The 25,622-nt window shown below is 33.4% G+C and overlaps 1 protein-coding gene across 7 annotated transcripts; it reads left to right on the forward strand.

The window, feature by feature from the left end:
- Positions 1-614: 614 nt before the first annotated feature.
- Positions 615-21,843, forward strand: LOC149963363 (uncharacterized). Of its 7 annotated transcripts, none has more exons than XR_016482235.1 (10): positions 616-810; positions 5,781-5,868; positions 9,373-9,550; positions 10,933-11,025; positions 12,838-12,921; positions 12,990-13,060; positions 13,391-13,432; positions 15,643-16,008; positions 16,443-16,499; positions 17,995-18,086. XR_016482235.1 is itself a non-coding variant. In XM_090180474.1 (10 exons), exons 3-9 carry the CDS (start codon positions 5,788-5,790, stop codon positions 16,494-16,496), a joined length of 603 nt encoding a protein of 200 aa, XP_090036600.1. In that variant the 5' UTR covers positions 638-654; positions 738-810; positions 5,781-5,787; the 3' UTR covers positions 16,497-16,499; positions 17,995-18,086. The 7 variants fall into 7 exon arrangements, 5 of the variants coding, with proteins under 5 accessions (XP_090036601.1, XP_090036599.1, XP_090036603.1 ...); XM_090180474.1 differs by lacking the exon at positions 15,643-16,008 and having other exon boundaries at positions 638-654; positions 738-810; XM_090180475.1 differs by lacking the exons at positions 15,643-16,008; positions 17,995-18,086 and adding an exon at positions 20,608-21,843 and having other exon boundaries at positions 615-810.
- The last annotated feature ends 3,779 nt before the right edge of the window (positions 21,844-25,622 follow it).

Raw genomic sequence — 25,622 nt, forward strand, 5'->3', positions numbered from 1 at the left:
TTCGAACTTTTAGTTTTGTTTCCATATTTACTTATTATAAGGAATATTTAAATGCCATTGTGAGGAAGATAAATAAGATTTCTTGTTAGGTTCGCTTTGAAAATATTGAAGCCTAAGCCTGACATTAAAATAGCAAGCAATGTCAATAGAAGTATTAAATTCAACATTCCACTGTTAAACAACATAAGAGATAGTTCTCAACGAATACCGATATTTACAATTCTAAATAAAGTGTTTTGAAAAAAAACCGGATATTGCAGTAATTATAGTCCTGAGTTGTTCTTCCACTAGGCTCACTGAACCTCTTGAAGTAACTTTTACCCATAGAAATCTCATAAGTAACTAGAATGCTGCAGCCTGCGGCCTACAGCCGAGCTTGTCGCCAGTTCGTTTTGAACCTTCAGCCAATGAGAGGTCTTAGAGTGGTTCCGCCAAAGAGGATAATAATCCTCCTAGGTTCCGCTAGTATCGCGGGAGCTAGGGGACGTCATTCTCTCTGGTGACATTAAATTCTTGGCAGAACCACTCTTTGAGCTCTGATTGGCTGAGATCTGGCTATCGTCTGCCACGGCGTTTGGTCCATTTGCTAGTTACACGGCAGCATTCTAGGAGGAAGAAAAACGTACGCGAGAAGTGCGCCTATCATGATAGCAAGTTTGTATTGCCAAAGGCTTGAGAGGTGGGGAAAGGGGGTGGCAACGAGAGAGGATTGCAGCACCAGTTTTTCTTACGTGTAGTCTGCTGTAAATGCCGGGAAAGCGAAAATCATCATAGGAGAATTTCTGGATAATAATCCACTGGTAATTTAAGGTTAGTTATTTTCATATTTTTCGGGAATCAGATGCTTATTAAATAAGTATCAACAATTATCATTATTTTTTAGTTACTTTACGCTGTATGCGATATTTAAACTGCTGACAGCTCGACACACGCGGTTCAACAGACCAAGGCTTATTTTTAGTTACTTTACGCTGTATGCGATATTTAAACTGCTGACAGCCCGACACACGCGGTTCAACAGACCAAGGCTTATTAAAAGTAGATGGGATGTTTCGGTCTGAGACCCTCCTTTTCAACCTTCCAAATTAAGCGTGTGAGCTCGAAATGCCCCCATCTACTTTTAATAAAGTTGATTTAAAAATAAACTACGTTGACTCCGTCTCTATAATTTTACAGTTAGTTATTTCAACTAACCATGGTTAAAAACTTTGTTTACATGAGGTTTTTTTTTGTCTGGGTGGTTTCAGCCATGTTCTTTGCATGAATTTTTGGTTAAGAAAATTTGCTGGTGATTTTTGACAATTACAAGTTAATTAGGTTAGTATTTCCAGTGCAGTGTAGCGATGCACCGACTATATTATACTTATATCAGTAATATCTAAATGGTATTGGCTGATACCCCTTTTAAAAAATTTGTACAAAGTAAAAATAAAAAGAAACGTCGCTTTTACATTTTTTTAATGAATAATTTGAAAAAAATTATATTACAGTGCACTGAACTATTTTTATAGTGATTTTTATCATTAACACTACTGTTATGATAGATAAATTTGGCAATATCGACTAATTGCCCGATTCACGTAGCGCTGCATTCCCACTGCAGTGAAACACGAATGTTCTTAAAATGTTGATTTTGATACAATTTCATAGTAATGATCCATATAGTTGATGCAAGTTTCAAGTTATTTGTATTATTTTTGAATAACTATGATTTCACTCTTTCTATCTACCATGATTAACGAGTTACTTCACCACATACATGAAAAAAACTTTTCATTATTAGTTCAACTTTTTACCAATTTGTTCAACTTTCGACCAATTTGTTCAACTTTCGACCAATTTGCTCAACTTTCGACCAATTTGCTCAACTTTCGACCAATTTGCTCAACTTTCGACCAATTTGCTCAACTTTCGACCAATTTGCTCAACTTTCGACCAATTTGCTCAACTTTCGACCAATTTGCTCAACTTTCGACCCATTTGCTCAACTTTCGACCCATTTGCTCAACTTTCGACCCATTTGTTCAACTTTCGACCCATTTGTTCAACTTTCGACCCATTTGTTCAACTTTCGACCCATTTGTTCAACTTTCGACCCATTTGTTCAACTTTCGACCCATTTGTTCAACTTTCGACCCATTTGTTCAACTTTCGACCAATTTGTTCAACTTTCGACCAATTTGTTCAACTTTCGACCCATTTGTTCAACTTTCGACCCATTTGTTCAACTTGTAACAGTTTGACTCAACCTAATCGTATCCGATCAAGGATGCAACACGGTTAGACTCAACTGTAACAATTTGGGATTCGGGCCAGGCAAGTTTTATATGTAAAATAATGATACGAATTAAATTAGAGAAAGAAAGGTCTTTACTTGACATTGAAATTATACATTTCATAAACAAAAAGAAACACTTACAAAATACGATAACCCTCCTCGGGCGGCCATGGCTATGGTTCTATTTATTTAGAATATCAAAATCAGAGTTATCGAAGCCCGGAAGGCAAAAAGGGAAAAAAGGAACCTGACAGCTCCGGAATCAGAACAGCCAGGACGCGGATCTTCGTACGCAGCGCCTTTTTGTTGGTCGCGAAGCGCCGCGGATCGTCCTGGCGGTCAGAAATCCGTACTAGGGATTTTAAAACATAACAAAAAATAAGAAAGTTAAATGATAACTGACCAGGTCGCCATCTGGTGACCCGATCGGTTACAAACTTTCGACCCATTTGTTCAACGTTCGACCCATTTGTTCAACGTTCGACCCATTTGTTCAACTTTCGACCCATTTGTTCAACTTTCGACCCATTTGTTCAACTTTCGACCCATTTGTTCAACTTTCGACCCATTTGTTCAACTTTCGACCCATTTGTTCAACTTTCGACCCGTTTGTTCAACTTTCGACCCGTTTGTTCAACTTTCGACCCGTTTGTTCAACTTTCGACCCGTTTGTTCAACTTTCGACCGATTTGTTCAACTTTCGACCGATTTGTTCAACTTTCGACCCATTTGTTCAACTTTCGACCCATTTCTTCACCTTTCGACCCATTTCTTCACCTTTCGACCCATTTCTTCACCTTTCGCCCCATTTCTTCACCTTTCGACCCATTTCTTCACCTTTTGACCCATTTGTTCAACTTTCGACCCATTTCCATAGTTCGACCAGTTAGTTCAATGTTAGACCGTTTAGCTCAACTTTTGACCAATTATTTTTGTAAGTGTACTGGCAGAAAATCTCAAATTTTAAAAATTAATCTTTCTTATATTTAAACCCTATTATCTAGCATATTATAAGTGTATTCCCCAATATTCTCCTTGGATGGAATCGAAATTAGCAATCTCAGTTTTTTGTATAATAATAATAATAAAAGGCTTTTTTATTGGATAACTCTTTCAGTCAAACTGATTTACAAAGAGGTCCAAAATTAAATTAAAACACACAATTTAAAATTTAAGTATGAAATAAGTACCCTTTTTATTGATGTACAGTTCTTTGCGGAGTGTTTTATTTAACGTGACCTAATTTAGCTACCTGTATACAAATACATGTGGATTATTTAATGGGGGGGTCATGACGTCCGACGGCGTTTTATTTGTGGTCAGTCATACACCTTCGCAAAAATTAAGAATTCTCAAACCTTAAATGCCCTGTTTTTTGCACAGACTTGTCTGACGAGAACTAACCAGAGGTTCTGTGAATATTACTAGCTGTTATGCTTATTTTAATGCCCCCTTGAAATTGTTTAGTCCACGTAAAGTTTCAAACAAAATTCTAATATTGTACCTTGTGTGGTAACCATCTCTGAAAAAAAACTTCAAATTAATGTTTTAAATAATATATTTTGGTGTTAAAAGCACACGGATTTCATATTTATCTTTCAAAAGTTTTTAATATAAGCTTGGCCAAGCCTTAAATAACGTCCGTAATATATATTTGGATGAAGTTTGTTAAGAAATCTTGATGAACTTAACACAAGAAGCTTTTTACCTCAATTATATCCTGGAAACAATTGAAAATACGAAATGTTTGAAACTCATCAGTGTTCCTAAAAAGCCACCTTTTCAAAGAAAACTTCTAACCAGTGGTTAATAATCGCTAATTAAAAATGTAATTTCTCATTAGTAAGCGTAACAACAATCCAAGAAACATTCTCGAATGAAATAAAATAGCAGACGGAGACGGTAGCAGACAAATCCAAATTACGTAAAAATCAGTGAAAAATATCCCAAACTATAGGCTTCGCAATCATTTTATTGTCATTTTATCATTTTTACATTTATGCAATGATAAAAATTATTGTCCAGGCCATTAAAAACCATTATTTACCACCATTATTGGCTTTTTCCACCTCGGAACACTGAAACTCATCCCCCAAAATAAATTTAATCCCTTGTAGTTTTTCCACTTTGGCTTGAACAGAGTAATTATTTATAACTTCAAAATACTAGTAAGTTAGAGCTTTAAAGACAGCTGGTGACATAGTCCGGCGTTCGGATAAGCAATAAGCGAAAATTATCCAAAAATAAATTATTTGTTAGATAATTTTGCATGTCAAATAGTTCATTATCCGTGTATAATATCTGTAAATACACAGTTTATTTATCTGTTCCGCCAATCTCTATGGTGACAAGAGTTTTCTAGGCAATACAACACTAAATTTGGAATTTAAACAATGCCTATATGCCTAACTTTGAAACACAATATAAATTTATGGCTGAACCGTGAATTTGAAACATGCTCCTAAACTTTCGAATTGCATAACTTTTATTGAAAGAATGGTTATGTAATAATTTTAAATTATCAAAACTTACTGGAAGGGAATTTTACTTGAAATGCTTCATTCAAACCTGGAAAAATCATGGAATTTAATTATTGACAAAATATTCAGGAAAATATTGGGGATGCTTTAACTAAATCAAAGCATTCAGGAATATTTGTCAGGGTTGAAAATGTTTGCACTAATCATACATTGATAAAAGCTAAATTCCCAATACTGCTTCTCTTATTAGCATAATTAAGAATTATATCTAGCTACTTGTGCAGGTTAATTGAAGAAATAAAAACCACGAACTTAAAAGTGCACAAAAATATTTATTTAAAAATTAAAATATTTGACCTGACTAGTTTTGGCTACGTTATCGAACCGTCATCAGTAGGATGACCCGTTCACAAATGTATAGTTTATTTATAACCTCGTTATTAACTTTTTTATATTATAGCTGTTTTTTTCCAATTAACAATTTATCGATTTCCAGTCCATAATATCGGTTTAAACAATTGTTTTTTAATGAAGTAAGATTCGATAATATCTAATTTTATGGTTTTTTACATGGTTTTTAAGTATAAATGATAAGAAATTAATTACATGTTTAGTTTGTGATACACATGCTACATCCTACCTGACACTGATGTCTTCATTCTACACATTAGTATATCGAGCCATGAGAACGGTTCGATAACGTAGCCAAAACTAGTAGGTTTGAATATTTAAATTTTAAAATAAATATTTTTCTGCACTTTTAAATTTGTTGTTTTAATTTCTTCAATCTCTTATTAGCAAATATCTAGCAGGAATTATCAGGGAAATCTCAGAAAAAAACCAAGAAAAATCAGTGTAACCATTTTCCCATAAATTGTATGAATCTTGCTTCGTTACTTCGTAATATCCTGTAAATAACGACCAAAGCTAGGTCGTGAACTCTAGCTTATGCAAGCCTTTTTATGTCTAATATTATTTTTGTTTTCATTCAAATTTATAACAGATTTTGTATTTTCTAATAGATCAATTATGAGTGAGGTTACGCCAATAACGTCAAAAAGGGCTAAACAAAAAAGAATCAATAATAGGTTCAGGATAATTGAAAATTACGTAAGTTTAAAAAAAAATATATAACTGTAGTAGTTGAAAGTTGATAGCTATACTGACGTTAACTGAGAATATGTGGCCACAACATCAGCCTCTACAAAATCGATTTATAGAAGAGTCTCCGAATTTGCTGAGAGCTGGGCAATCATCGCACTAATCTGAAAATTTTAATTATAGAGAGAGACAAATCATAAAGAACTTATACAAACTTAATGCTCTTCCAATTTGTAGAATAGCAAATTTGTTTTCAACAATGGAATTGCTCCATTTATCTAATCCAAATGATAAATTACAAAAATGTTTTGTAATATTACTTCAGGTGTTCAAGAAAGAAAAAATCCTAGTCTATCGAAAGTTTTAACCATTATATAGTGCAAATCTAAATAGCATGCTCAAATGATTGCATTACGTGGCAATGTGAAATTTATACATCAATTTTGTTGAGTTAGACAAAAGAACAATTTTTGGCAAGGTTTTGGTCTTTAGTTTCCAGCAGTAATATTTCAAATGCTTTCAATTGGTATTTTCTGTTTGAGGGTAGTTTTTAATAATATTGTGGAAGTGGAGGAGGGTGAGCTGTGGGGCGTGGTCTGTACAATTTGACAATCGGTTCTTTGTATAACCCCATACCTACACCTATCTCCGACACAAACTGAAGAATATGCTTCGTCAGTATTTTAAAGTTTCCAATTGATGCATCCCTATATGCTTGATTCTTTCAGCTAGGGATTGTTCGAGGTCCCCTATCCCGACCGGGAAAGTCGGGGATCCCTGGGTTTTCATCCTGGACCCAACCGTGGTAGTATTGTCTATTTTCAAGTCAAGAATGGTCTTAATATAGTTTTTTTTTCGAAAATATCCTTTTGTATAACGTTAATTAAATAGGTAATTCCTTCTGTACCTTCCAAAAATTAACATTGCTCATTATTGACAGTTTTCAATCAGGCATATATGACTTAATTTGTCAGATCTGGTAGTCTTATGACATGCAATGTAATTAACCATTTTAAATTTATATAATATTAGAACTCTTAAAATTTACTTTTTTTTAAATAAAATATTAAACACTGACCCGACTCGACGCAGTTTTCCAACTGAAATTGCACCCCATATGATCCCTACTTTCAGCCACATAAAAGTCACAGCAGTAAAGTCGTAAGAGGCAGTTTACTCCTCTGCTAGTATCTTATATGGGATTTAGAGAATGAGAGTTTGCGTGGAAGAACCCTTGATAACCTCCGACTTCAGCCAAAACTCTAGTTGATGGTCAGTCATATATTTGGAATCCAGACTGCGTACCAGGACCACAGAACCCAAAAATCGCACCCTGCCTGGCAAAGATATCAGCCTTTTCTTTCTCCATGATATCCTTTATGACCCAAGACTAAGATCAGCCTGACTATCCGAATAAATTTGGATACCCCCTTGGATAATATGCAATTTGTAACTCCAAACTAATGTAAATGTTATGCGAAGGAATGAAAGACATCAATGATTAAAAGTACACTATTAGACTTGTAACTGTGTTTGAAAACGGCGGCGTACTTGCCACAAGCCGAAACATGTCGCGCTTTTTTAGTTGAAGTGTTTTAATGATTAAAATATTTTAACAATAAATTTGCCTTATAGTGTATTTTTAATCGTTGATGTCTTTCATTCCTTCGCATACTGAGGATAATATTAGAACATTCCATGGGGGCTAGGGAAATACACACCAAATGACTTGCTAAAACGTAGTTAAGCAGCCAGAATTACTTAACCTATTCTAAGGATAGGTACTGGATATATCCCGGTAAAGTTTGGTGTGGCTGTTTGCTCAATTTGTAAGCCTTTCACCACCCATTTTGTGTAGGCCTATAGGCACCTAAGATAGCAGCTTCCTCTATAAATAGATGTTGGGGAAGCATAATCAGGATAAATGATGCAGAAGCGCTTGGGGCTCCTATTATGCCAACACTAGCTAGCCTTTGTAATGACGCTAGTTTTTATTTGGACAGAGGTAATTTTGTTAATTCAAAATGACAACCTTTTCAAAAAAATTAGTACAATCCGTCTAAATTAAAGAAACCCGATTATTTTAATTTTCAAATTACGTACAGTTAAAATTATTATCTGTATTAGTGTATAATTAGGCCTGCTTTGCATCGTAGGTTATAAGGGTAGTTTCAATTTTATTAACCCAGGAAAAGACTCAAGTGTACATCACACTAGGCTCGATAAGTACAGTGGCGTAGCCAGGGGGTGGAACGTGCCCCCAGCCCCCCCAAATGTATGGTTATATGTACAATTTTAATACTTTTTGTTTTATTTGTTTCCATTGTATGCCCCCTCCGGCCCAAAATGGGTTAGAGTGTGCAATAACTGGTGGCTTTACCGGGGATTCAGGGTCTGGCTCTTGTAACCCATAAGGGCGGTGACTCACTGGGAGATGTTAGCTCTGATCAAATGGTCCTATCTCCACCTCCGACTTCGGTCAGGTTTGGGCTGGATACTGAGCTTCGGCTCAGGCTAACGGAGAGTGTCCGTGCAAACTGGCCACCTCGGCGGATTGGGTACCCTGCTGTGGGGCGCTGGGCATCCGTATGAGGGCACGGCGGTCCTGTCTCCCGGCCTATTGGAACCACACCGGGATCTCCGGTGCCAGCTGTGCCGGGTTACTTGGACTGTTGTGTGCTCGTCGTTCCCCTTTAGGAGCTCTCTCCAAAGGGTTTGACTCTTTACCATCATAGGTAGGGTGTCGGCTGGAGTTGCTACAGCATCCACTCTTACTCCCACTGCCGTTGCTGCACCTTCTGCTGGGTTGAGTGGCTTGCGTCAAAGGTGCGACCATCAGTAGTAGGGTTCTGCTACCCATGCTGGATTTGTCACCTGTCCGGGCTAGGTGGACGCTGGCATAGGGCACTATGATGATAGGCCTCAGTGGTACGGTCTGTTACTAGGTACACCGGGCTATAAATTCGGACCACTGTATGCCCCCTCCGAAATTAGATCCTGCCTATGCTACTGTATTAGTATATATGTTTACATCCTGTAAATAATTAATGTAAAGGAACTTTTTGTGTTTTAAGAAAGTTTATAGTATTTATAAGCAGGAATTTTGAAATAATTATCATAAATAATAATCATTGGTGGCACATCATCCGAAACTGAATTTTCGAATGTTTGTTTCGCAGAAAGGCGCACTAAGTTTTTGCTGAACTTGTGCCACCTGTTCATGGCAAGAAGCCAAAACTATGTTAATATTTGGCAGGTTTGAGTCACTGGAGAAGACTATGCTGGAAAAAGTGATTAAGTGGACACACTTGTCTCAGTTTAAGAGGGCCATTTCAATGATTTTAGCACTAATATTACGTAATTTTGGAATAAGTCAATTCCTTGTAGTTTTATTCTTATTCTGAGGATTGGTACCAAAGCTACGTTTGTTATGATTAATTATAACTGATAAAATTTTACTATTGAACATTAAATTTAAGAAATTTATTTTTAAATTAATTACTACTACTATAGGTTAATGAATTATTTAAAGAAGGGAGTATTCCTTCGTTATTCATATCAATACGAAGTGGGAAATTTATTGTGCATGCTGCTGGACTGTCGTTGGAAAATGTTGGAAATATAAAAAATATTTTTGAGGCATCTTTGCTATTAGACATTAGATCATTGAAAGTTAAAAAAGTTGGCAGTGGTAAGTACTAAAAGAAATAGAAATTGAGTGTGATTGATAGAGCTTGTGCGATAATTATGACTTTTAAAGATAGTTTTTCTAACTCAAAATGTCTAGCTTAATGATAAATGAAAAACATCACACTCATTTATTCAGCCGCTGCCATTTCCTGCCTAGAATTTCTATCTAAATTTTGTAAATTCAATTTATAAATAAAAGTGATCTACCGAAAGTTATCATTACGAGAGTAGATTTCTATGATATCAATAAATGACCAAATTTTTTCATGGTATAACATGGGGGGAAAGTACAATAATCCTCAATCGTATGTTATATCTGTCAATGTGTCATAATGACAAGCTGCAGTGTTGGTAAACCAAATTGACACTAAAAGGTACAAATTTATTTATTTAAAACTTTGGTTTTGACTCAAGGTTAATAATTAAAAATTGGGCAGGTAGTACTGTAAGTTTATGATAAATCCCTCTAATTCTGAATCAGAAACACAATTTAGTTTGTAGCAAATATCCTATATTTTTAGATTTAATTATTTTTTTGGTCTCATTTGATCTCATTACTTGTATATTTTATTCTGGAAACTTTGGTAATATGCCTCACTTTTGTATCTCTTCTGATGTCTGTATACAAGTCGGTAAAGACTTCACAGACGTTTGTTTCAATAAATAAACATTCATAAAGATATTATAAGCCATCTGGCAGCCTAACTTGATTTAAAAATGAGGAGAACCCGGCCGACTCGGAAGCTTTCTCTAAGATTCTATGCGGAAAGAGTCTCGTTACAAAATCAAAGCTAGTGGGCAAAAACCCAACGGCAGGCCATTGGCGCTGTAAAATACAATGAAGTTATTTCAATAAGCATGTATTCATAAATAGATTTATTAAAACCAAAGTCTACAACCGTGGAGTTTTTGCCTTATTTAAAATTATTATATTAGCCACAAGGATATTAGAACCTTGATGAATGCCTTAGAAAATCTTTTACAGGTTATCAAGAATTTTAAATTTGACGTTGTCTATTCAAATAAAGTGCACGTGTTCTTGTGGATTTTTAAGAAAAAATAAATTTGAACAATTTATATTTTGACTTAATTTTATTTTTGAAGTAAGAGTAAGTTGTTCACAAATAAAACCAGAATGTAGCAAAGCTTGGCCGAAATTATCTAATAGCATTTCATCTCTCTATGCCTGTACGTGGTTTCACTCCTACCGTAGCTATCTAATCCTTAAAGCATTATTATAAGACCAATGCTGTCTACATGGAAACTAGGTAATGACTAGGACTTAGGGGGACCTTATGATAAACTTATGGTCGAATTGTCCTTGTTTTTGTAATAATACATTTTAATTTATTGGTTTATTTATTATAGTTCTGTTTATTTCAGTAATTCCACCTTTTAAAACATTTCCAAATGCTGACAACGCATTTATTGGTGATATTAGGGAAGTGGTTTCCCATATGGTTAATCCAGACAAGAGTAAGTTTATTATATTTTCATAGCAGGAAACTTAACTTAGAAAAAAATTTAGTGAAAAAGTAGTTTTTAATTGCCTTTTATTATGTAAGTTCCAAATATTTCCATTTTTATCTTGTTAATACATCAAGTTTGATCACTTTCCCTTGGCAAAACACCATATTAAAGTGCAGATAATTAAGTCTCATAAGTGTATAAAAATATTCTGGCGCTGTTTTCAGGTAGTAAATTTGTTTTCCAACTGTAGCATATGCTTAATTTTTTTTGGCCACCAAAATAAAAGCTGCATCAAAATGCTATAATAATAATAATCAGCTAGGCCAATACCCTAGGCAGCACTAAGGCCTAAGTAATCTAGCGACTTATAAGGCCTTTTAACCGGGTTATATTGAGTAGGAGGGTGGTGGCAAGCCCTTCATGCCATGCAACCCAACTGTAAGCTTCCTACACTTACTATAGAACCTCAGGTATTTTTTGTGGAACACCAACACTTCTGACAGTGGCTTCTCCCTGTAGCTTTAGACCTTTTTTGGCGGTTGTGAGCGAATTCTTCATGAAATTGTTAGTGGTCTTCCATAAAGAATCTGTTGAAGTTATATTCCCTTTAAGATTAGTCCTGAAAATTTTGGTTTTAAGTACTTTACCTCAAGGCTAAGGTAGCATAAGTGAAACTAGTCTTTTTTGAAGCTTTTAGGTTAACTGAAGTTCTACAACCTGAAAGCAGTAACTTCGTAAGCAAATTTACAAGAGAGGATTTACCTATATTTGCATTTAATTTCTGATAGAAATAGTGCCTATAATTAAAATTGAGTTTAAATCATTTAAATCATTCTTAACGGTTGTGGTTCTTAAACAGTCGACTCTAAAGGTTTTAAATGTTAACTCTCTTGAAGCAGTGAAATGTGCGTCTTCATTCTAAAAAGTGTTAAATGTTAAAGTGCTCTGTGTTTTACTTAGTCTGTGTTGAAACAGACTGTTCATTAACATTTATTAATGAAATAATGTACAGTATCATGTTTGTTTATTAATTTACTTATGCTTACAGTTGTAGATAAAAAATATTCCTTCGATTATCTAGAAATATTTCAATTTTATACTTGTTCTCAATATTTTCGACCAGTTAATCCCATATGTTGCAACACAACTTTTTCAAATTTTTACATCAAGCCTTGGTTGGTTTTTGTTAAAAATCAAATCTTATCTACTACTCTGTTACAATTTACATCCATCAATCCTGAAAAAAGAGATTGGAAGATGGATGGCTATGGAATTTGCAATACTTATGCAACGTCAACACGTTAAGATAAAATAATAATTGAAATTGTTTTGAAATTTATCAAATAAATTATTATACCATGTGGAAGAAATTTCTAATATTATGAAATCTATACTTGATGTCATCTTCTGCAAACTGAATTAGTTAGCTTAGTTTTTAATAGCAATTAAGCTCTTTCTTTAACCCCAGGTAATACTTTATGTTGAAATATTTTTACAAGCTGAGTAAAGTGCCCCCTCATTTGGAGTGTCAGTAGTATCATAAGTTAATGAAACCCCCACTGGTTTATGCAAAACATTTTCTAGGGATATTCCACCTTTGAAATAGCTTATTAGACTACTTAGAGCCTAGAGGGATCATTAACTTATGTTAATATGAAGATCATTGTAATAGAAATAGTTGGTGAGCTGAAGGTTTCCTGAACTAGCTTCTATTTTAATTCTATTCTGTTTTGCAAAGAAACTAAATATATATTGAAATGTGTTATAATTTTCTGGGTATTTGCAACTTGATGGGCTATATATCTATATTTTATGTAGGAAGTGGTATGTATGCTGAAGAGAACAAACCAGTTTGGTGGCCATCGGAATTGCCCTTCCACTCCCTTAATTCCAAAAATGCCGGTAATAAATTAATTAACAATAATTACCAAAATCATTTCTTATAATAATTCAAAATAATTCTTTGGAAGATGGCCACAGATATGAAGAAAAAGAGTTCAGAAATATATATTCAAATATGGTGGACCATTTCAATCAATCTGTGAGTATTTCTAGTTTGTTATTATGCCAGAAAACATAACCTCTACATAAAAAAAGTTTTAGAAATAAGTATTTAAAAAAATTATGGATTCCGCGTTTATTATTATGTTTGGTTTTTTATCATGAAAGTTTTAGCTACTTTGATGTTAAGTTATAAATAGACACCCTCTACAGCTTGTGTCGCTTGTAACGACTAGCAAGTTTTTTGTTATTAACTTCTGAAGTTAATATCCCTAATTTAACTACTTTGAATTTTTTGAGATATCAAATTTGATCATATTCATAAATATGTCAAAAATATGTTCTAATCATTTCATTTTAATTTCTACAGGAAAAACCTGAAGACTGTGAAGAAGAGTCTGAAAATCCTCTGGTGATTTAAAATTGTTCTTTCTATTTAATTATTTTTAATATTAGTAAAATAGGGAATTACCTCTCACTTTAAAAGTTTTAAAATTACAGTGAAAACTAGAATGCTTATATGAAAGAAATGTACAACCAAAAATTTAAAAAAAACTCTTAGGTAGGAGTACCTTTCAACAACTCATTTTTTTAAAGCTAATACTACTGACCTAAATCATCTTGCAACTTAAAACAACTTTGCCATTTAATGGTGACTGTATTTACTAAAATACTGGATATCCAAAATATTAAGCTTAAAACAACTGTTTTGTATATAGACATATGGAGAAAAATCTGTTTGAAAGTATTCTGTCAGTTTCAGGTTTCTAGTGTAACTGGAAGGGGGTGCTCATTGACCTTTACTTTGACCAAACATATTGGTAAATTTAAAAAAAAACTCATATTCTATTCCAGGCTTTTAATTATCAAATGCATCAGAATTTTTATATTACTAAATAATAATAAATAATGTCAAGAACAGATAGAAGTACCAACAACTGTGGAAAAATCAAATGCTGGTATCCAGAGCTTTAAAATTTTAAATCAATGCTAAGGGCCTGATTTCCAACTAAAAGCCCCAAGTTTCAAATACTTCAGATATTTATTAATCTAATTCATAGCCAGATTTTAAATGTCTCCTCTCTTTAGTTGCCTTATCTATTTCTCGACTTCCTTATCTATCTATTTTTGAGAAAAAAGTGAAAGCCCCCCCCCCTCCTTCTTAAACTCTCTTGCTAAAATGTTGCGTGGTTGCCCAGATTTGTTTTCATCACTTTCTTCCGAGAGTTTGTCACTATTTTTAGTAGTTTAGGACCTTTTAGTGTCACGTAAAAAGAAGCAAGCAGTTTTTGATCCTGTTCAAGCTAAAGCAAAATGCCAAAGAGTGCTTCAAAATGAAAAAAACTTAAGAAATATGAAGCCGGGTATTAAACCTAATTTTAATATACTCCTGGAAAATAGTTTCCTCTTTCTAGGTAGTGCCTTGGGTATTAGCCTAGTTTTATTACGAGTGATGTTTTAATTTCCAAGATGGCGCCACGTACAAATATTAAGGGCGTTAACATTCTGAGAAGATTAAGATCATGGCAACAGGGGATGATGCAATCGTTCAGTTCTTGAACGTATTTAATTTATACCTTATTGCCAATAAATTTCATAACAGATGAATCTGTTAGATTCAACAACTTCAAATATTAAAGGACCAAACTGGTGTTGGAATTTATCCAGGTTTCCTATTATTATTTTTGTATTTGCTATCACGACTGAAATTCAGGTAGAAACTGCTTTAAATCTTTTAAACACATGAATTCCTGAGGGTGATAAAAGGTCAAAAGGCAATTTAAACACCTTAGCTAAGACAAATTAATAATGTGATGAAGGCAAGTTAACAATATTAGTTGACAACCAGTCGTTTCTTTGAGAACACAAGCCCCCTTTTTTTAATAGTGTTAACCATTGTAGTGGCAAAATTCTACCACACTCCATTTTTCTAATAAATTTTAAATGGCATGCGCTGAGTTTTGCCCTGTACCAAGGAGTTTTTATGTCCATTACCAGGTACTAAAACCAGAATTCGATGAGCATCCCTTGAACCGAATAATTTTGATAAAAATTTACTTGTCTCAGTGTATGACTAAAGGACACTGTAGTGTAAATGTAGTTTTTATCAAATCATCAGCCTCTTTTCTGGTTTTCTTACATTTTTGTTAAATGGTGCTTCTTAAAAGTGGCAGGGTAGCTGTATAATGACAAGAGTGGCTGAAATTTATACCATTAATCTAAACACTTTGCAGTCTGTTATCTTATTTATATATATTCAATGCACTGGTGACATAAGGCATATATAAATACTTATTAAAAAGTACATTACTTTAATAATAAACCAGAAATAAAGATTTTAAGTAATTTGTCAAATTTGAACTTTCCCAAAATCTTGAGATTCGTTGAGCACCCTCTGAACTTACACCCAGGAAGCTGAAAGTAGAGCTGGTGAGCTGGTAGCCACCCTAGTGTTTAATGAAGTTTCACCTATATTGTATTTCCTAAGATAAATATTGTCAAATGGAACTGTAATAAGCTAGATTCAATATCCACACTACCATCTGTTGGCTTTAAAAATAATAGGATGGTACTTTTCACATCAAGGGAAACCCTGATGTCATTTTCCATTACTGCTCGTAGGTTGCGATCTCAATTTTATTGTGACATCACTGCTCTGGCTCGGAGACCGTACAAATGTTCCATGGAATCGATCTCAATGGTATACAAAATTTTTTGCAGAGCAACTTGTCATCAAAATCCAAGCAAAAATTACTTGTGATCAAAGCGCTTTGAAAAATTGATCTGTTTTTTGAAACAGTGCAGCTCGGAGCAATCTGGGAAGGAGCAACAGGGTTGATGTTGACCCAAATAAATCCATATTGAAGCAGCTGGTTTTTTTTAATGAAAGCGGTTTTTATTTTGGGAGCAATTCAACAGTTCTCCGAGCGCATAACTCAATCGAAAACACTAGGACTGAACTGCATTGGTCACAGAAGTCAGGCTTAAGTACGGCGTAAAAGTACCATTCTCATTAACTTTTCCCCCTAGCGGATGTTATTGAAACTTGCTTGTTTTGCATTAAAATTAATTTTCAAGAGAGCTAATAATAATAATAAGGCTTCTTCAAAGAAGGGATATCCTCTTCCAAGAGGGTCCCTTTAAACTGCATGGGATGGTGGTTGCTAGCCTTCATGCCACTGCTAACCACTAGCGCCCCTACACTAACTATTACAATTCAGTACAGTCAAGTATGAAAATTAACTTCATTTTAAAAGAATGTTAAATTGATTGAAATTGCAACAAATGCTGGTTTTCACTATACTTGTCCATAGCTTATCTTTATGCTACTTTAAAATTTCTATATTGATTTTCTTATGAGTGATGATTTTGAATATGCCAGCACTGCAGTATTTAAGTTAATATTTCTTTTTAATTAACAGGTGAGATCTGGTTTGAAGAAACCCATGATGGTTTTTCTGAAGAAAGATAAATAAAAAGTAAGAATTGAATACTTTCAAAAATACTTCCAATTGTTTCAGATCTACTGAATCAGTGGCGGACTGGCGATAGAGTGAACCTGCCCGATGGCAGGTGGGGCCCATAGACCGTTCATGAAGTGGGCCCCGTAAACATGGTAACGTTAAAATTGTTAAGGCTGAGGCCCTTTGTCTCCTGGCAACCAATAATATTAGACCCAGTCCGCCACTGTACTGAATCTAAGAATCAATAATTAAAGGAAAAGTCCAGGTTTGGGTCTATTTGAAAGATCATGTTTAAATAAACTCAAAAATATCATTCGTAAAATTGTATCTTTTTTTAATGACGATAAATTAATTTTTAAACGAGCGAAATTTACCGCCAAGCGATCTGCCATTTTTTGTTTCGGGGTGACGTTTTAGGACTAATCACGCGCTGTTTCGCGCTATAACAGGCTTTTAACAGCGCTCTGTTCCCCGCGCTCACTTGCTCCGCGTGCGGTCTGCGGAGGGAAGGCGAAAGAAAATGGCAGCTCGCTTGGCGGTAAATTTCGCTCGTTAAAAAATTAATTTCTCGTCATTAAAAAAGATACAATTTTGCGACTGATATTTTTTAGTATATTTAAACATGATCTTTCAAATAGACCCAAGTTTTACCCAACCTGGACTTTTCCTTTAACTTAACCATCGGTTTTTATTTTGAATAATACTAAAACTATATGTTCGGCTTCTTTAGGCCATCATAAGGGGTACAATGCAATCGGGGCGAGGAGTGGAAAGACATTTTATACATTACATTTTTATATTTATAACAGAAACGATTGGTCACATTCATTTCCAGTGCACCTGTCTTCACCCCTCTACAAAAAATTAGCCTCATAGGGTCTTAAAAAGATAAAATACCAGATTGTAAAATTGAGAATTTACTCAATACCATGTTCTGGAAATTATATAGGTCGACTGACCCAATTTATCTTTTACAACATGTAATTGCATTGTATCCCTGACGAAGGCCTAATTTTTGGAAGCCGAAACTACAATCCGTTTTCAAAAAACTGTTCTTTAAATTGTGCGAAATAAAATCCGTTGTTTTTAAAGTTATGGTAATTTCTACACAAGTAGCCAATTAATTTTTCTGTATTCTAAGGATCCTCATTCATTAGTGTTTTGACATTTCTTATCGGATATACTAGCATTTTTACTTGCATGATCAAACATTTAAATCAAATGGCAACTATTGTTTGATTTGTTTAAATTAATAAAGTATATTCTGGGATTTTATATAAAACCATCCAGTAAGAATTGCCTATGTCTGGCCCTCAGCTATTTGTTTGGTTTTTAATGTATGTAATTTCTTTCGAAATGTCATAAGGGAACCCTTTTGGTCATAGGCCTGCCAAAATTGTGGGTTCTGCAGACCCCTTGCTACATCACTTTACCTATGTCATAGTTGGGATCAGTTTATTATTACATTATTTGTAATATTAAGTTTATAACAAGTTATTTCTCCCTCTAGATTAACAACAATGAAGATTTCCTCCATAAAGTGTTACATTTATGAGATTTGATTGTAAAAATAACGCCATATTAAAATATTTCATAATTTTGCTTGCAGCATTTAATTTTAGGCCTAGTCGCTTCTATTAGACTTTTGAAAGGGAAATGTTAAATTTGTGAGCCACTGCAGGCACAATAAGTTTATTTATTTATTGAGTATATATTACAAACTGCTAAGCTGTGGAGCTTATAGGCAGCCTTGCAGGGTTAAAGAAATAGTTGTAAGTGACAGTGTTAATGTTAAACAAATCAAAAGTTAAAAATATTGAGGTAAAAAGTGGGGAGTATGTGTTACAAAGATTTAAAAAAGGGGGATAAAATGATTAAATGGAACTACAACGTACATCAGTGGCCTCGTCAGGTTTTCATTGGGGGGGGGGGGGCAATCTCGTGTACGCAACTTCAGTAAATACTAATAAAATGAACTAGAATTTGATGTATTTGTAGACAGTCGCAACTGTTTTTTTGGAACTTTAATTGGATTTCTGTTATAAACTGTCGTCTGTATTGTAGAATCACAGATAATACAGAACTCATACCTAAGGTTTCAACTCAGATAACTTTTGAATAGTAAGGATATTTTACTTAAAAGATGACATGTGTAACTCACCGATTTTGTATAAACTCTGGGAATTAGTAGACCTTAATGCAACTTGAAATTTTCTGAAGGGAGATGAGGTGTAACCCACCAATTTTATATAAACTCAGGGAATTAGTAGACCTTAACACAACTATAAAATTTCTTAAGGAAGATGTTACGCTGGACTACCGCTTTGCCATGAAAACTGAAAATGGTTTAAACAATGCAATAACTTGATATTAACTTAAGATATTGATATTTACAATATTTACTTACACTTAAGCCACGTCCACAATTGATACTTTGGAAACATTTGAAAATAGTTTTGAAAGGTCAAGTTGTACGAATTCGTCATCAACTGGATTATAAATACAGTTGACATCATTTTTTTACAATTTGAAACCATTTGAAACATTCAACGCCTCTAGTGTGAACGTGGCCTTACTAGCATTTACCTAAACAAAGGAGACTTAAACGAAAAACAGGTGCTGTATGTGTATTGGGGTTGGCCTGATTGAGTCGGGTATCAAAGATCCAAAAGATTTTCAACAAGTAGTCTAGCCGAGTAATATTTTAGTTTAGTCTGGTAGCGATTATGAAAAATATTTCCTTCTCCGAGTAATCGAGTAGTTCCCAAAAACAAGATCGAGTACACTATTAACAAATCAATGATATTGAAAAATTGACAAAATCATGGCGTTATTATGGCGAAACTACCAAATACCCAACGAGTAGTCAAGTACCTGAGATCCACAGGCAGCTAATTTGAGTATTCGGTTACCCGGTAATGCATCATTTTTAGTACTTGAAACTAGAAGTATTTAAAAATGTCTTCGTCATGGTCGAGTTCGGGTATAATCAAACCTGAAAGAGGACGACTCGCACAGCCCCAACAAAATTACCAATTAAGACTTTAATTTTTTTAATTATTTTCAGCAATTTTACCATGTTAATTCAAATGGAAAAAATTTCATTTCCATTTGCCTTGGCAAAATGTTAGCCCTGCGTTAATTTTTTTAGTTCCCCACGTTTAAACAAAATCTGTGGGTTACACCAGCGGGTCATTTCCTCATTAGTGTTAAGTTTATTAATAATTATTTAACTTTCGCCTCAAACGCCTATCGGGCCAAAGTACCGCGCATTCTCCCAATTAAACATTAGTTTTTTTCCCCAGTTCTTTGGTTATTTTGGTGGTATTCATATTTTCTGCCTACCTTGAATGCTTATTGACCGAACTAATAATTTAATTATATTAAAAATTTACAAAGCCAAAAACTGTCAAGTCCTTCAAGCAACTTAAGTAGACGACTTTCTCTGCAAAATTGAAGACTTACAAAATGTATTTTCTGATAGCTGTTAGTTTTTAATTAAATTTTCTGGTAGTTCATAATGATCCGTGAATAGTTTTCTCATTTTTGAGGGTGCAGGTAGGTACGTGAGTGTCCCAAAGATTAGTAGTCGCCTATTGATCATTTACATATTTTAAATGAATACATAAAAGCAGTTACAAAAACAAGAGAAAAAAATGGATTAGGTCCTTCCCCTAGATTTGTCTAATCTAGTTTTAAAAGCACCAACCGAACGCGTTTTTTTTTTCAGATATTTCTAGTGTTTATTAATTAATGCCTGTGAATAAAACTCAATGTTTTAAATTAGCAAAAGTAGACTGTAAATTAGATTATTAAAACCAATGCAAGCAGATAACTTATGTAAATTAAGAGTATATTTTATCATGCTCAAAAAGGAAGTTGATAGTTTAATTGGAAATGAAAAATATAAAAAGTAAGCTGGCAAAACTTTATTTCCATAAATGTTTATTATGGTCTAACACTCATATTGGATTTTGATTATTCTATGACTGTTGGTTACCAATAGGATACCTATTTCTATTTGTTCAGATTCTATATTGGTTCTTGATTCATTTTTCAATTCGTGTTGGATATTCGTATGATGTTTTCCATAAGATTTAATATCTGTACATTCTCTATTAAGGATTTTCATTTACCGCATATGAGATCGCTCTGAGAGACAGTTGTGTGTTACATTTGAAGATCTTGATCAGCTCTCGTACGGATCTGTGTTTCATTTACATGGTGCTTGGCAAAAGTTCCTCTCGGAGTTGATCTAACTTTTTCCACAGACCTAGTCCAATCGCTCAATATTTTTGAAATTTCAAGATGGCGTGTTTCATTTATTTTCACTACAGCTGCCCCAGATATATCAGCTTGTGCCGAGATTTTGTGATGTCATAGGGCACATCTCAAGTCATCTTGGAGCAGTCAAATGAAAAATGCTATATATGTACCCTATTGGCGAAATAACAAGTAGCCAAGGCTGAAGGTTTTAACAAATATTTAAAATATGAAAAATCAATTACGAACTTACCTGTTATCTGTTTCATTACTTTTATTTATCTAACCAAAGGTGGAATCAAGCACAAAAATCTTGTTTAATTAAATTAAAGAATGCTTACAAAATTTAATGATAATTAACACTCTTTTTGTTAATATTACAAATTTTTTATCTTTATGTGCTGGGTTGGTGGAACTAACCAATTATCAAATGTAAAAATTGTCAATTATGGAAATTTAACATACCAGAAAGCTAAAACAAACAAATAACATTAAAAAAAGTTTACTTTAAAGGGAAAAAATCAAGAGATAGCGTGTTTTGCTGGTGTTATCCGAAAATATTTATATTTCAATTAAATGTGATTTGATTAGATTAATTGCACTGTTAAAGTGGAGAGCAGATTTTTAAAAAACGCCCTTGTGCTGAAATATTAATAGCTCATAGAATAAAATGATATAGCGCATTTCATTAGAATTTAGCTTTTTTTTAAGAAAGTCGCTCACTAAGCAGGGCCATAGCCAGGGCATCGATATAAGAGGAGCAAATTGTGCCAAAAGGGGACATGGGAATTGAGTTCCACCAACGACCAAGTCGAGCGAAAGAAATTCCAGTATGGGCCTGTCACTAAGACCATAGTGACTTCCCACTTCAGATAGTCGAAATACTAAAAAATTTATTTTAATTGAATATAAAATTAGTTCCTTGAGCTAGAGGTGCCATTTTCAATCTTAAACTAGATTCATGTAGAAGTTTCAACTTTCAAAATTGGGTAGAAGTTTCAACTTTCAAAATCGGTCCACTAATTAAAATTATTTCAAGGCTGCTAGTTTCCAAATACTATAATTTGTAAAATATTTATATTTAAATAAATAAATCAGGCTTTATTTGGAGCATCCTTTAAGCTCTAGATTATGTTAGATTAAATTAATTAGTCATTTTAAAATGTTCATTTACATGATTTCAAGTAAATTATTCCAAGCAGCAATTCCATTGTCTTTCACACTTAAGTCCATTTTGTTTATGTATTTCCCATATTAAAATTTATTTGTGATCCCCTTTATGTAACTATTAAATTCTGTTAAATATTAAAAAACAAAATCAAATACGAATCATCAATCATTGACTAGTTGAGGTTTCAAACATAATTATGCAGAAAACCGTGGTTCAATATCTTCATTATTGTAGAAGTGTCGTAAGAACGTCTTATTTCTATGGTTATTTCAGACTTTCCCCCCTTAAGGCGAAACATATAGATGGAGTTTCAGAGAAGAAAGTTATTTTCCCTTAGTTTCAAACTATACAGACTGATACTGTATTAAATTAAAATACTCAACCCTACCTAAAATAGATAATTTTTCACTTGAAAACATCAAAGTTTATTTCACTCGTTTCTCTGCCGCAAATTGAAAACAAAATAGAAATGGAATTGATAAGGCAATATAACTATCGAAAATCACACCTAAAGTGCGACTAAAATCGCTTATTTAAAAAAATACTTAATATTAATTAAAGGCTCAAATAAAAAGTGCTTCCTAGAAAACCTGGGCGTGATTCTACTCTTATCGTTAGCAGTTAACGAAAGAAAATTTTCATTAGCTCCATTGAAATTATATAAGCTAACGATAAATTATTTTCGTTAGTTATCTCACAAAACTGTCTGTAAAATTGACAAATATCACTATTTTGAGCCTTCAAGTAATGTTCAAGAATTTTTGAATAACCAAATGGTTAATCGAAAATTGTATTTTTTTAATATTGTAGTTCAAGTCAATATCTAAAAACTGATAAATTTTATTTTTCTTCAAACGCCCGTAAAACTGACAACAAAATGACACATTCAATGTTTCCCCTTAATTGCTGAGGTTGTTTATGTACTTCAGACCTAAACAATGATGTTGGAAAAACCATCTGATGTTGTCCAGCTCAATGGTAAGTTTGATGCCTCATAATTGAGGCATCAATTAAATGTATAACGTGTTTTATAATATAAAAATAAAGCTAATTATTCCTCATATACAAAGGTTTTACTGAGTGATTTACAAAAGATGCTCTAAGGGACTTCATACCCATTTTCTATATATTCTAGTGGCAGTGCCTAGTTACAGGGGGTATTTTCCTGTGATGTCATCAGTTTGTTAATAGGTCTGAATATTTCCCAAACAGACATACACATAAATTAAAACCACAACAACCACTATGTAAAGACATACACATGATAGAAATTACTCCTTCAAATTATGTCTGTATTTCTCAAAAATGCTTAGTAGTATTATCAAAAGTAATATAATAAACATAAGTATGACAAAAACGATATTGGGAAATGATAGTCTGTCGCGGGATGATTGCGTAATCAAACCAGAAATCCGTCAAAAAACTTATCTTTTCAGAATTATATAGGAACCAAAAATATAAAATTAAAAAAAAAATTGAAGGTGGAGTACAAGTCAAAATCTGGGAGTCTATTGGACCCCTCAAATAGCCAATTATTTCGTTTCATAATTATTTTAGCTAAATTTGACTCCCATATTCGGATTCAGCACTAAATTTTTACTTAATTTGCATATTATCTTTGGTATATGTCTATTAGATATTTAAAATCGAAAATAACCCAAAATTTTAAAAAAAATTATAGACTTGTGATTAAATTATTTGCAAAGTTAAAACTATGGGAAACTAGTTTTATTAAGCTACTATACTCGTAGAAAAAATATTATTAAAATTATAAATTAGCCAAATTTTCCGCTAGTCGAATTGACATGGAATGATCCCCAGACTATCATTAAAAATTTATAATTGGGAGAATAAGAAGTGTCATACTTATATTTATTGTGTTACTTATGGTATTATTAATGAATTAGAATTAATAGTTTAAGAATTCCTAGAGCTAGGGGTATCAATTAAATTTGGAACAATTTCCGCTAAAAATGTCAGCATTTTGTAGCATTTTTATTTTTTGATTGAAATAATAGAACTTATAAATGCAAAGCCAACAAAGTCAACACAGAAGCATATAGCAGAAATCTCTGCTTTAAAAACGGTAGCATACGTTCCAAGGCTTTTGTAAAAGCCAATGTTGTTAGTTTGGCAATACATACCAGCCCCTGCAACCAAATGGGTCCTTGACCCATCCATAAACCAGACAACCTCCCCTCTGGTACAGAACCCTCTTAACTACATTCTCTTCTACAATTAGTGAATAACAGAAAATGAAACACAGCGTGCTCTGAGATAATAAAAAGTAATTTTTTCCTAAATAAAGTTCATAATTTAATTATATAAATCCGACGGGCGCCAGCTAGGTTTATGGTCTCCTTGGCTTTATCTTAGAATTTATTAATCTTTGAGAGCATCAGACCACACTTATCATCATTTAATATCACAGATATCATCAATTATTATGAAAAACTTGGTATAAAACCATTATTATATCATAAAGTAAAATTATTAAAAATGTATTAATTATTACTAATTTCATTTATGGCGAAATAATTAATATTTATTTAATTTTGATAAACATTAAACCTTTGATCATAAATTTTTTATTTCAGTTACTAATTGTCTGATTTAAAAGGAAACGATAATTATGTACTATCCTAGCTCTGCTCTACCTTTCAGAAAATACTTTTGCCGAAAGGTAATTTAAAGCGATTAATAATAATAAATAATTGGATATTCCTACAGTTTAACAATGTTTTAATGAGAAGTCCGTTTAGAGGTACATCAACATGATCAACTTCACTTAAGCCTTAGGTACATTAACATTTTGTCAGAGGTTCATGTAAAACGCCCTCCCCCCCCCCCCCCCCGATCCTATTTGACCACTTTATATTATACATAGTAACTGTTATTAATTAGTAAGTTAAGGAAAATTAAGGGCGGAAGTTTAATAATTCAGTTTCGAACAATTTCCTGGAGAGAACTATGATTGTCAGCGAAAGAAAATTGTCAACGAACATCAAATAATCGACTGCTAACAGTGATAACCATAGTGAGCCACGGCCAACTTTGATTGTCGCTCGCTGTCGCGCCATAGACAGCGAGCGACAATCAAAGTTGGCCGTGACTGAACTTAATTGGAAGCAAAGACCATATATTACACTTCACTTTGGAAGCCATGACGCAAGGGATAAACAAGTAATAATTAAAATATTTAAAAATGTTATTTATGTGTGAAATTTGAAGCTGGTATAAAGTATTTCACCACATATAAATTGGTAAAAATAATTTCTATGGATTTTTTTAGCAATATATAGGAAAAATCTAAATATAATCGTCGCATTATTTTCTCGAATTCTATTATTTCTCTCAGAGCGCTACGAACCCTCTGAACTGCAATAACTGTTAAAGAAATAAATAGTGTATGAAGAGAGTGGACCGGAGAGTACTCCAAGATAGTAAAAAGGAAGTAGCTCTTTTTAAGAAAATTTATTTAATTAAAGATAATCGACGGGCGCCTTCTTTAAAACTAGTTAAATATTATTTTATTCATAAAATCTTACGTATAAGGCATTCAAACTATATTTCAGTGGTCTTGTTGGAGTTATCTTAGCCCTAACCATATAAGAGTGCCAAACTAAACTTATCATCATTTGACAGCATTTTATATCATTTATTATGAAATACTTGGTATGATATCACTATAATATCATAAAATT

The sequence above is a fragment of the Leiobunum rupestre genome, chromosome 1 (assembly GCF_980474605.1).
Source record: "Leiobunum rupestre chromosome 1, qqLeiRupe1.1.hap1, whole genome shotgun sequence".
Taxonomy (NCBI): domain Eukaryota; kingdom Metazoa; phylum Arthropoda; class Arachnida; order Opiliones; family Sclerosomatidae; genus Leiobunum; species Leiobunum rupestre.